General features: G+C 45.5%; 1 protein-coding gene and 1 long non-coding RNA gene across 2 annotated transcripts in view; one reads left to right on the forward strand and one right to left on the reverse strand.

Annotated features, from left to right (window-relative positions):
• LOC135066290 (uncharacterized) overlaps positions 1-13,311 on the reverse strand; it is a 78,554-nt gene that overhangs the window by 13,591 nt on the left and 51,652 nt on the right. The window lies entirely within an intron of this gene.
• The window catches only part of P2RX7 (purinergic receptor P2X 7), a 195,318-nt gene continuing 187,783 nt past the window's right edge, over positions 5,777-13,311 (forward strand). The window contains exon 1 of the mRNA XM_063964421.1: positions 5,777-5,957. Within this exon, the coding sequence (XP_063820491.1) occupies positions 5,854-5,957 (104 nt within the window). The 5' untranslated portion in view covers positions 5,777-5,853. The remainder of the gene's footprint in view (positions 5,958-13,311) is intronic.

The raw sequence follows: 13,311 nt of genomic DNA on the forward strand, positions 1-13,311 counted from the left end.
GTATGGGAGGCACTGCTAACAGTGCCTCCCAAAGTAATTTCACACAACAACAAAAAATATGGCATTACATAAGGAAGATACTTATGACATAGAATATGTGTCATAAGTATCTTCTATGTATTCTTTTACTAATTAATCACAGGGGAGGCACTGCCTCCCCTGCCTCCCCTGACTGCACGTCCCTGTTAGCAGCATGTTAGGCAGTGAAAACAGTGGAGAAGTGAAGCAATCAGCATTGTGGTAACATTTATAAATTGCATACTATAGTATAAAATTATACCGAGAATCTGATTGGTTGCCATGGGTAACTACTCCACTTTTTCATGTTTGTCACTAGTTCATGACTAAGGGGCTAATTCCGGCCCGATCGTAGCCCTGCAAAATGTTGCAGGGCTACGATCAGGCACACAGATATGGTATGCGGGGTGACTAGCCCCCAGGGTTGTATTTAGGGATCAGAGCAGCCCTGGCAAAGTAAAGAACTGGTGCCCCCTCATATTTGAAATAGGGAAGGCATGTGTGGCAAAAAAGGGGCGTGTCCACTCAATAGTACCCCAAATCAAATGACAGCACACAACAATAGTGTGCCTTACTCACATAATGGAGCACAGTAATGTACAGGACATTATTCACGTTATGCTACACAGTAGTACTATGGGCATCTGCAGACTCCATGTTTGGGCCCCGTCCTCTCTCGTAGCCGTCACCACTGCTGCTAGCGCTCTGAGTGCCAGAGTCTACTCATAAAAATGGCCGCTGCACCATTATTTCAAAGTCCAACGCACGCGCTGTAGACTCTGGCACTGTGCCAGTCTCTAGTGCTCAGTTTAATAGCAGCGACAGTCACAGCTACAGGAGAGGAGGGTGCCCACACAGTCAGCGATGTACTCATTGATAAATGAGCCCAATGTACTGTATTTGCTTATCCCTTCTATTTTGGGTATACAGTATCTGAATGAGCCAGTGGCGTGCGGTGAGGTCAGTGGCTGGTGAGGCACTGCAGCCATAATGTCCGCCGAATCCTGCCGATGACCCCTACCGCCGCCAAGCCTATGCCCACTACTGCCCCTGAGCCGATGCCCGCTGCCACCGCCAGTGGCTTACAAACTCGCCCACTATCAACTGACCCAGCCCTCCACCACTAATTTGCATCTCAGTCCGATGCCGCCAATTCCCGCTGCCTGCCTGCTCATCATACTTGTGATATATTGTACATTTTTATAGAAAACATAATAATAGTTAGTGTTTGGGACTGGGGAAGGGAGTGGGAGGAGGACATGAATGCAATTTTGTTGTCCAGGGCTTCCATTAACTTAATAGCACCGTGGATGTGGCGCCATTAAGTTAATGGATGTTCTGGACAACAAAATAGCCAGCAGAGGGTGACGCCAGAGAGAGGGTGACAGCAGTGGGTGACAGGGAGTGGGTGACGCCAGGGAGAATGTGACAGGAAGAGCGTGACGCCAGGAAGAGCGTGACGCCAGGGAGAGGGTCGCCAGGGAGAGGGTGACAGCAGTGAGTGATGCCTGGGAGAGGGTGACGGGGAGGGTGATGCCAGGGAGACGGTGACAGCAGTGGGTGATGCCAGGGAAAAGGTGACGGGGTTTTTTTTATAAATGGAGGAGGGAGAGGTAAGCTCAGGCATAAAAATAAATCATTAACACTCTTCAGGTCATGGGGGTCACACTGAAAAGCTTGCTACAGAGAAAAATCAGTGATGGAGAAGAGAGTCAAACAAACTCAGGAGGTCAACGGTCTAAGCTGGTATTAAAGTGCAAGCTCTGCAGGCATCAGCCACCACACTGCTACTGTTGTGCAAGGTAGCATGAGAATGGGTCACCTTGGTGCATACACTGACTGAGTCCGGGTGGAGGTTGCTGCTTCGATCACAACAGCCCTAAACCTCTGATACAGGCCAAGAAGGAGCCCTGGACGTAATTTTGCGGAGCGAGCAGTGATGCTATCACACTGTCACACTGCACCGAGATGAGAGGAGAAAAAACAACACAGTGCCAGGGGTGGCAGCAGCAGGAGCTGGGGGCAGGTGAGAAGTGGAGTGGGGATGGGATGTGAGGAGAACGGAGGAGCTGAGAGGTGATGACGGCAGCCTGCATCGGCAGGTGAGGAGGATCAGGCTCTGACCGGACCAAAATTGCAGCTGCAACCCGGACCAGTGGCAAACGCAGGATTTAGCGAGGGGGGTTTCCGTGGGTGTGTATGTATATGTGCATGCATGTGTAATATAGATAGATAGATAGATAGATAGATAGATAGATAGATAGATAGATAGATACCCCGAAACGTTGAATAAACAGCACTATTTCTACACATCTTTAACCGAGTCGCCAGAGTGCCGCCATTGTTTCTCCGTTCCATACATGCAGACCGCTGTGTATGTTGAGGAGGGCACTGGAGCAGGAGCTTACAGTAGCTCACTTTGCCCATGGGTGAGTGCCAGACTTGTTTGCCTTATATATATATATATATATATATATATATATTACACATACAGTACATGCACATATTCATACACAAACACATACACATGCATACATACATACTGTCCAGTGCACAAACTCAGACATACTGTACATGCAAACATACAAATACACACAAACATTGGCTTTAAACTTACAGAGTCCATCAGGGGCTGGGAGCAGAAGGGTGGCAGTGGTAGAGATGCTATAAGCAGAGAGCTCCTTAGCTCTCTCTTGCTGCTGCAGATCCGCGGTCGCGATCGCGGCTTTTGCTGAGACGGAGACAAAGCTGTCTCCGTCTCTGTGTGCGCCACTGCAGACTATTCCTCATTCGAAGCTGCAGACCCGGGTCCCGTTCTGTCGGTCCCCGCAGACCCCACGGCACTTGATGACGCCCATGGCCGGATGCAGTCACAGTGACAGGGGCATGCTTTCAGATACGCTGAAAGCACGCCCCTGCTGTTCAGCGGCACTTGGACAGGTGCCGCTTCCATTCATTTTTTCAATGGGCTTTTACAGCCCTCTGCTTGTCCCTGCCCCCTGCCCGCCCCCTGCTTCCGGCCCATCACAATGGAGAGCAGGAGGCACCGTTCTCGGTGCCGCAAAATACATTTTAACAACAATTCAAACTGTAAAATGATTAACATAATATAAATAAAATACTTATGACACAGAATATGTGTCATAAGTATCTTCTTTGTATTATTTTAATCATGAATGACAGGGGAGGCACTGCCTCCCTTGCCTCCCCTGACTGCACGTCCCTGGTGATCCTGGTGGTCAACATACCAACGTCGGGATCCCTACCACCATGCGGGCTTGCAGCATTCTCCATGTTGCGGGCTCTGTGGCTTGCTGCGCTTGCCACAGATTCTATCCCAACTGACTGAGCAGACCTCAGAGCTGGAGGGAGCAGGCGGACCGCGGGAGCTGCGTCTGGAGAGAGCACTGACAGCTGGAGGGAGCAGGCGAACCGCGTCGGCTAGCAGGTGGGTCTTGGGGACAGTGCAGTGCGGGTGTACCGGGAAGAAGCGAGTTCATCTTCCAGCCATTATCGCTTGCGCCAGACATACTGAGCGATGATGGCTGGAAAATGAACCATCATCTACAAATATGCTGGTAAAACCAGCCGACGGATCACTTCGCTGTGATGATGCTCTGTGCTGGGCGGCCCCCAACATGTGAGCAGATGGACACAGATCTTGCTGTGGGAAGCAAGATCTACGCCCATCTCTGAATAACTCCCTTAGGGCTTAGTGCAGGTGTGGGCAATTATTTCAGCTGGGGGGCCGCTTAACACTTCCAGCGAATATTCGAGGGCCACACACAAAATACTCAAACAGAGTCCCCTTTTTACACATTACGGCAGACAGCGTGCCCTTTTTTTTTACACATTACGGCAGATAGTGTCCCCCTTTTTACACATTACGGAAGACAGCGTCCCCTTTTTACACATTACAGCAGACAGCGTCCCCTTTTTACACATTACAGCAGACAATGCCCCCGTTTTTACACATTACGTCAGACAGCGCCCCCCTTTTTACACATTACGGCAGACATCGTCCGCCTTTTTACACATTACGGCAGACATCGTCCCCCTTTTTACACATTACGGCAGACAGTGCCCCCGTTTTTACACATTACGGCAGACATCGTCCCCCTTTTTACACATTACGGCAGACATCGTCCCCCTTTTTACACATTACGGCAGACATCATCCCCCTTTTTACACATTACGGCAGACATCGTCCCCCTTTTTACACATTATGGCAGACATCGTCCCCCTTTTTACACATTACGGCAGACATCGTCCCCCTTTTTACACATTACGGCAGACATCGTCCCCCTTTTTACACATTACGGCAGACAGTGCCCCCGTTTTTACACATTACGGCAGACAGTGCCCCCGTTTTTACACATTACGGCAGACATCGTCCCCCTTTTTACACATTACGGCAGACATCGTCCCCCTTTTTACACATTACGGCAGACATCGTCCCCCTTTTTACACATTACGGCGGACATCGTCCCCCTTTTTACACATTACAGCAGACAGTGCCCTCATTTTTACACATTACGGCAGACATCGTCCCCCTTTTTACACATTACGGCAGACATCGTCCCCCTTTTTACACATTGCGGCAGACATTGTCCCCCTTTTTACACATTACGGCAGACAGTGCCCCCGTTTTTACACATTACGGCAGACAGTGCCCCTGTTTTTACACATTACGGCAGACATCGTCCCCCTTTTTACACATTACGGCAGACATCGTCCCCCTTTTTACACATTACGGCAGACATCGTCCCCCTTTTTACACGTTACAGCGGACATCGTCCCCCTTTTTACACATTACAGCAGACAGTGCCCCCGTTTTTACACATTACGGCAGACATCGTCCCCCTTTTTACACATTACGGCAGACATCGTCCCCCTTTTTACACATTACGGCAGACAGCGTCCCACTTTTTTACATATTATGGCAGACAGTCCCTTCCCCCTCCCCTAAACCCATATTGCAGATTTTAACTCTGCGGCCTCCCCACCCCTAAACCTCTATGGCAGCTGAAGCGCTGATCCAGGGGCTGGCTGGACAGGGGGTTTACCTGTTTGTCACAGTGGCAGACGATCCCCACTGTCCGATTATCCGCGCTGCTGCTGCCGCCTGGAGTCGCTGCTGATGTGGCCTCTCCTGCTCCCGCTCGCTGGCCACCGCTTCTTCTCCTGACTCAGCCGCCGTTCCTGCTCACTGCAGTGCCCGCCCCCCATGCCGCCCAGCGCGCGCATGGTAACAGAGGAAATCCCGGTCAGCTGACCCTGTGACGTGACCGGGATTTCCTCAGCGGCGCCGCGTCTGAGAGCAGTGCAATGACAAGCGGCCTGTCGGGCCGCTTGTCATTGCACTCTGGTGGGGCACAGCGGGCCAGGCACGATCGGTCCGCGGGCCGCATCCGGCCCGCGGGCCGCATGTTTCCCACCCCTAGCTTAGTGTGTGCACCTGCATTTTCTTTTTCCTCATGGTTAGGTTCCTGACTGGTATCCCAAAGAAAGGATCTTACAAAGCACCTTCTTGCTTATTTTACACTGTACTGATATTTTAAGTGCGATGATTAGCCATCATCATCATCCAGCTCTGATTCTACTACAGCACACTGAAGCATTCTACTGTAGAGTCAGCCCCAATTCCACACACAAGACACACAAGCTGCTGTCTGGTATAGAACAAAGTAAGCTGTGATTGGTTAGCAAACTTTCTTCAATGCAGCATGAGTCATTTTACAAGTTGCTTTCATTTCAGCAGCTGGAGAAACAATTGCACTGCGTTGGCTGTGAATCTGCTCTGCATGTCAGCAACCCAGCTCTAGTCTACAGAAAATGTCCCTTTGTGAATACACCACACAAAAAGATCTTCGCATAAGAAGTGTTCCACTCAGCACTTTCAAATGGATTATCTCTTCAGGGGTTTTATTATACATGTGGTGAGTACCGATAAACATATCCTTTATTTCAAAGCCATGTGCTGACTGTACAGTTTAGATGCATTCATGAATATGCTTGACTAATAGGATACAAAGCGGGTGTGAATTTACAAGCTGGAAGGTAACTATAACTTAAAGAACCATGCTATGATGCTATATTTGTGAAAGTGTTTTTATACTCTGTGTGTGTGTGTGTGTGTGTGTGTGTGTGTGTGTGTGTGTGTGTGTGTGTGTATACCCTCCAACTGTACCTTTTTAATAGGCACAGTACCTTTTTTTTATGGTCTGTACCGATTTTTGGCTCTCCAAACTTCCATTGAAAGTATAGGAAAAGGCCCTTTACCCGTGGCCACGCCCCTTTTCTGATTTGTACCGATTTTTATGTGTAAAATGTTGGAGGGTATGTGTGTGTCATACTTGCCTACTTTTGAAAAAGCATTTCAGGGAGATGTGAAAGTAACACCTGTCAGTGCGGACGTGTACTGCTACATCTGAGAGGCGTGTCATAAAAATTACTTACATCCAAATGTAAATGAGCCCCAAAGTTAGTAAGATCTACTTGTTGAAGAAAAGACACTTATATTTTGCAGGATTTGTTTGTGTATTGTGCTTTACAAGAGGTTCCATATACTGTAATGGCCACGAGAAACTTTATAAAAATGTATGTAGCCATAGGGATCATTGTGCCTTATATAACCAATGCAGGGAAATGGCGCTGATGTTCCCATTTGAATGTATATATCTGTGATTTATTTCCCCCCCCTCCCAAGAATGTAACAGCTGCATAATGGGGTTAAGGTGCAATCAGGGAGATTGCCGGAGCATAGGCAAGTATGGTGTGTGTGTGTGTGTGTGTGTGTGTGTGTATGTATTAGTGCGGAGTATAAAATTGTGCAAACTTGTGGTGAGTGTGAGCCACAAAGGGGTACGAGATGCGGTGTCATTGCCGGCACTTCCACGCCGTTGCAGCAGCAACTTGCATACCCTCCAACATTTTACACATAAATCCGGTACAGATCAGGAAAGGGGCATGGCCACAAGTAAAGGGGCGTGGTCAATACCCTTTCCTATACTTTCAATGGAAATTTGGAGTGTCAAAAATCAGTACAAAGCCCATTTTGGCAGGTATAGACCATAAAAAAAGGTACTGTAACTGCCAAAAAGGTACAGTTGTAGGGTATGAACTTGCACCCTTCACCCGCAATTGGATTGACCCCAATGGGGGCTATTCAGATGTTTGTGAGGTGTGGAATACTAATGGGTGTCTAACTGAGCTGTTCAAATGTTGCTTTGATCAGACGCCCATTGCGGCAGCAGTCACATTTCAGCTCACAGCCCCGGAGGCTGCAAATTGAAATGTGTGAAAAGTCGTCTGTTCTGGCAGCCAAACAGGACTTTTCCTCATCATGCCTATTAGTTTGGATGGGTTTTGCCGCTTTACACGTCTAACTTGGCGCATCAAGCGTGATAATTAAAGGACACTCAGGACAATTGAATAGCAACAATAGGCACCATTTAATTATCACTAAAGAACAAATATTTAAATAGCCCACAACAAATGATAATTTTATATCTGGTAAATTTAAATTCACTGATGTCATTTTGGGGGGGGTAGCAGTTTCATCGGATACTTATTTGAAAATACCAGCTGAAAAATTTCAAGTAAATTTTACTTAATAAATCCATATAGCTAAAAAAATCCTTAGTTTCAGGGCAGAGTGTCTCCAGCTGTTGGTGCACTACTACATCCACATGCACCAAATCCAGCAGTCTTCTGCCACCTGATACTTATTCCAGTGTCATCTGCTGATGTAGCTATGTTTATTTACCCTGTACTTGTCCTATATTGTCGTCAACTGTAAGTTGCTGTTTTCCTGTTTGATTATTTGTTTATGTACTCTGTAATTGGGTGCTGCGGATCCTTGTGGCGCCATATAAATAAAGGATAATAATAATAATAATAATACTGTTCAGACATGGAGGGGCAGATCCCGTTAGTTGCGATTTTTCACCGGCTGCGCTTATTTCTTGATATTAGAGTTTGTAAAACCTTGGTTGTTTTTGCCAACACCTATGGGAAGCATACAGGAATAAACAAGATTTTCCTATACTAGCAGCGCGCAGTGACATCTGACAAAACCAAAGGCTCAGTCAGGGCCAGATTTAAAAAAAAACTTTTACATGCATGTAACATTGTATCTCACCCACTGTGGCTTTCCAAACAAATGTCCTTTCTCCACTTGTTCCCCCTGGTTCCAAAACATAGACAGCTTAACCCCTTAAATCAAGGTGACTGTGAGCAAACCACGGACCCCAGTTACATTGGAACCTACAGCAAACCAACAGTCCCGGTAAAACAACACCGCTAATTGATAGCAAATCCAACAGCGAAGGACTGAAGGGGTTAAGCTGTCTATGTTTTGGAACCAGGGGGAACAAGTGGAGAAAGGACATTTGTTTGGAAAGCCACAGTGGGTGAGATACAATGTTACATGCATGTAAAAGTTTGATCACAAGCCGTGCACAGCTGTGAATCACGTGACTTTTTGTAGATCTAAAGAGCCTCTGCAGCAAGGACTGTGATTCATTGCATTGGATCTGATATTATATTGTAAATACCAAATTGCTTTCTAACAAATATTTAAAATGCCCGCTCTAATATATATTGTAGACGCCTGCACATCATATTACCACGTGCCATGAATGTGCGCTATACATCGCAAAACACTGCATCCCATAAGAGAAAACAATACACCCACACATTATCTGAGTTCCAAAGCTCATTGATGTATATATTTGTTATTAAAAGGATATTACCAGTTATTTATATAGCGCACACATATTCCGCAGCACTTTACAGAGAATATTTGGCCATTCACATCAGTCCCTGCCCCAGTGGAGCTTACAATCTATATTCCCTATCACACACACACACATTCACACTAGGGTTAATTTTGTTGAGAGCCAATTAACCTACCAGTATATTTTTGGATTGTGGGAGGAAACCGGAGTACCCGGAGGAAACCCACGCAAGTACGGGGAGAATATACAAACTCCACACAGTTAGGGCCATGGTGGGAATTTAACCCATGACCTCAGTGCTGTGAGGCAGTAATGCTAACCATTACACCATCCGTACTGTATTCAATATATCACAATGTACAGTATACATATAGTTACATGGTTACAATTCATACAGTAAGCAGTTAATATACAGTTACAGGCCAGCAAATACATCACCATATCTTTCTCATATAAAAGTCTTCTCTCCATATCACTCTCTCTCTCTCTGTAAATAAATACAGGAACTGGTCTGGCAGCACCTCCATCATCGTCTGGGACAAAACAGCAACTAACTACTGTGTGTCTCTGTAATGTGTTATCTAGTTTGGGGGAGTGCACACATCTAGTCTAAGGGAGGGAACTTTCTCATTCATGATGAGTCACTGGTCTGTTCGTATGCTAAACAGGTTCAGCCTTGAAGACATCAAAAGGGGCTGGCCTGAGTTTCCTGTCCACCACCTGTTTGGAAATGTCTATTGTCCTAATAAGAGTGATTTTAGCTTTCATACATTTAATCATAACTACTTGTTGCAATGTCCTACAACTTAATAACAAGTATCAAATGAATCTACACATTAATCTGGTTGCTTTAATACCAAATATGACAGGTCTATCTTGCTTCGTTCCAATAATACACATACGTGACATTACTCCATTATATAATTTTAAATCATTATGATGTCTGGCGCTTGATATTATTATAATTATGTGCTGTATGAAATAAGTGTCGAATCGATCTCTGTGGCGTGTGTTACAATATATTGCTGTGCTCGCTGCGCGTATTTGCAAGCATAGCGACTTATAATGTGTGTAGTCTGTATGTTCTCTCTATGTAATATTTTTGACTTCGACAATATGGTGCAATTAGAGCATAAAGAGTGCGTGTTCCCAAGTCTCAGGAACAAGTATTATAGGTCCTAATAGTGTATTGACATATGTATTATGTTTTTTTATGAGAAAATTAACATGCTTTTTTAATTTAAATCACATGACCGTCTAGAGTGTTGTATATAAATTTATATAATTTTAAATACAATCAATTCTTTGTTAGTGTTGCAGCGCATCCGCAATATTTCTTTTTGTTTCAGTTGTATTTAATTGAGGTTGGCAATTACCTCAACAGGGGGAAACAGCAGCATACACTAATAAATAATTAAATAGATTAAACTCCACCAGCAGGTTAGCGCACTTCTTGATTGTTTTTTTTTTGTTTAGGGCCAGATTAACAGTGTGTCAGGTGGGGTTACAGCCCCAGGTCTCCACTTAAAAATAGAAAATCAGTATGTAATGCCGGCACACGGTAACCCGGAGTTTATAATACCGACGCCGGGTTTCCCGATGTATGAAATTCTGACAGGGGTGGGTAATTTACCGGCTGTTATTATGGGACGTAGGCTGTCGGGATTCTGGCGTCGGTGTCCTGGCCCTTTCAGAGTTCCAGCGTCGGGATTCCAATGGGTGTCGGGATTCCGGCATCAGTAATCCGCTCAGGATTTGAATTTTGTACTGCGCTACAGCTCCACCTCTGGAGACGCTACTGGTTACATTACTTGTGAATTATTTTAGGGCTGGATGAGTGTTGTGGGATTAAGGGGAGCAGCAATAGGGGTTGCTGCAAATATATTTGATCCAGAGTGATTCCAAGATCTCCACAAATCCACAGCTTTCTTTGCAGAAAGAATCCCACCTGGTTTATTAGTTCACCAGGCTGTCTCTTTTGAGAATCTCATCTGCCAAATGGAGTTCACTGAATAAGGACTAGCCAAAGCTCTAGTAATGTACGACATCTAGGTAGCTCCTGCCTATCTTCATATATTCTCTTTACTGTATAATGCAGCCATTCCCAAACAGGGTGCTGTAAAACCCTGGGGTGTCGTGGGGCACTTGCAGGGGTGACAAGAGTTGTAATGGTCAAGGGCCAAACCAAATTATTTATGGTCAATATGACAGGCAAAACCAGTGTGGTTACTGTCCAACCTCATATAACTGACCCAAATGGGGATATGCAATTAGCGAAAAAACTGAGCTTTTTCGTTATTTTTAGGGCAAATGGAGATTCGCCCTATGCAATAGCAGGGCCCGATTTTCGCTTAGGTGAAAAATGCCGGCACTGGCGAAAAACACATGGATTGGCGAATTAACTCCCAATCCACGTATTTTGGCGAATCTGCAAGCAGTTTTCGACAGTTTTTGGGGCCATTTTTGCCAATGTCAATTCGCCTACAAAACAAAGGTGAAACGGCATGGGTGAAAATGTATTAAAAATGGGCGAAATTACCCGCAAATGAATACGGTGAGTCGAATTAGTTCATTTTCTTTCGGCTAGGCGAAAAAACTGAGCTAATTGCATACCCCCCTAAGAATGACAAGTGAGCACAATTTACTACATTTAATCATTGCTGAATTTCTCAATAAGAAACTTTGGGCCTAGGGGTGTCGTGAAAAAAATGCTGATACCATAAGGTGCTGTGATTTAAGAAAGTTTGGGAACCACTGGTATAATTGATCAATGTGACTGTACAGTATACTGGGTGATGGGAACAATACTGCACTGCGGATGTAAAATCAGTGTTTATACTGTGGGTATGTATGTGTGCTGTCCAAGCGGCATGGGCTGTATTACTTACTGTTCTAATAACATATTATTAGTTGTAGTTATAGTGTAATTGAGGCTGTATAACAAACTATGTTGGGGTGATGAAGCTTGGACTTTGCACTTGTGTAATAAAAAACTGCAAAGAGGCTAGGGCAAACAGTTGGACCATAAATTGGACTCATGCTTGATATTGATGTGTGCATTGTAATAACACCAGGAGTGAACAGGTGCTATATAGGAAGTACTTTCACAGGAACAGGTGGCAAATGCTGTCTCTGTGGATATACAGTGCATCCAGAAAGTATTCACAGCGCTTCACATTTTCCACATTTTGTTATGTTACAGCCTTATTCCAAATTAGAATAAATTCATTTTTCCCTCAAAATTCTACATACAATTCCCCATAATGAAAACGTGAAAAAAGTTTTTCTAAGATTTTTGCAAATTTCGTAAAAATAAAAAACTAAGAAATCACATGAACCTAATTATTCACAGCCTTTGCTTAATACTTTGTTGATGCACCTTTGGCAGCAATTACAGACTCAAGTCTTTTTGAAAATGATGCCACAAGCTTGGCACACCTATCTTTGGGCAGTTTCGCCCATTCCTCTTTGCAGCACCTCTCAAGCTCCATCAGGTTGGATGGGAAGCATCGGTGCACAGCCATTTTCAGATCTCTCCAGAGATGTTCAATCGGATTCAAGTCTGGGCTATGGCTGGGCCACTCAAGGACATTTGCAGAGTTTTCCTGCAGCCACTCCTTTGATATCTTGGCTGTGTGCTTAGGGTCGTTGTCCTGCTGAAAGATGAACCGTCGCCCCAGTCTGAGGTCAAGAGCGCACTGGAGCAGGTTTTCATCCAGGATGTCTCTGTACATTGCTGCATTCAACTTTCCCTCTATCCTGACTAGTCTCCCAGTTCCTGCCGCTGAAAAACATCCCCACAGCATGATGCTGCCACCACCATGCTTCAATGTAGGGATGGTATTGGCCTGATGATGAGCGGTGCCTGGTTTCTCCAAACATGACACCTGGCATTCACACCAAAGAGTTCAATCTTTGTCTCATCAGACCAGAGAATTTTGTTTCTCATGGTCTGAGAGCCTTTCTGGTGCATTTTGGCAAACCCCAGGTGGGCTGCCATGTGCTTTTTACTAAAGAGTGGCTTCTGTCTGGCCACTCTACCATACAGGCATGATTGGTGGATTGCTGCAGAGATGGTTGTCCTTCTCGAAGGTTCTCCTCTCTCCACAGAGGAATGCTGTAGCTCTGACAGAGTGACCATCAGGTTCTTTGTCACCTCCCTGACAAGGGCCCTTCTCCCCCGATCGCTCAGTTTAGAGGGCCGGCCAGCTCTAGGAAGAGTCCTGGTGGTTCCGAACTTCTTCCATTTACAGATGATGGAGGCCACTGTGCTCATAGGGACCTTCAAAGCAGCAGATATTTTTCTGTACCCTTCCCCAGGTTTGTGCCTCAAGACGATCCTGTCTCGGAGGTCTGTAGACAGTTCCTTTGACTTCATGCTTGGTTTGTGCTCAGACATGCACTGTCAAGTGTGGGACCTTATATAGACAGGTGTGTGCCTTTCCAAATCATGTCCAATCAACTGAATTTACCACAGGTGGACTCCAATTAAGCTGTAGGAACATCTCAAGGATGATCAGTGGAAACAGGTTGCACCTGAGCTCAATTTCGA

Source organism: Pseudophryne corroboree, chromosome 1 (genome assembly GCF_028390025.1).
Source record: "Pseudophryne corroboree isolate aPseCor3 chromosome 1, aPseCor3.hap2, whole genome shotgun sequence".
Taxonomy (NCBI): Eukaryota; Metazoa; Chordata; class Amphibia; order Anura; family Myobatrachidae; genus Pseudophryne; species Pseudophryne corroboree.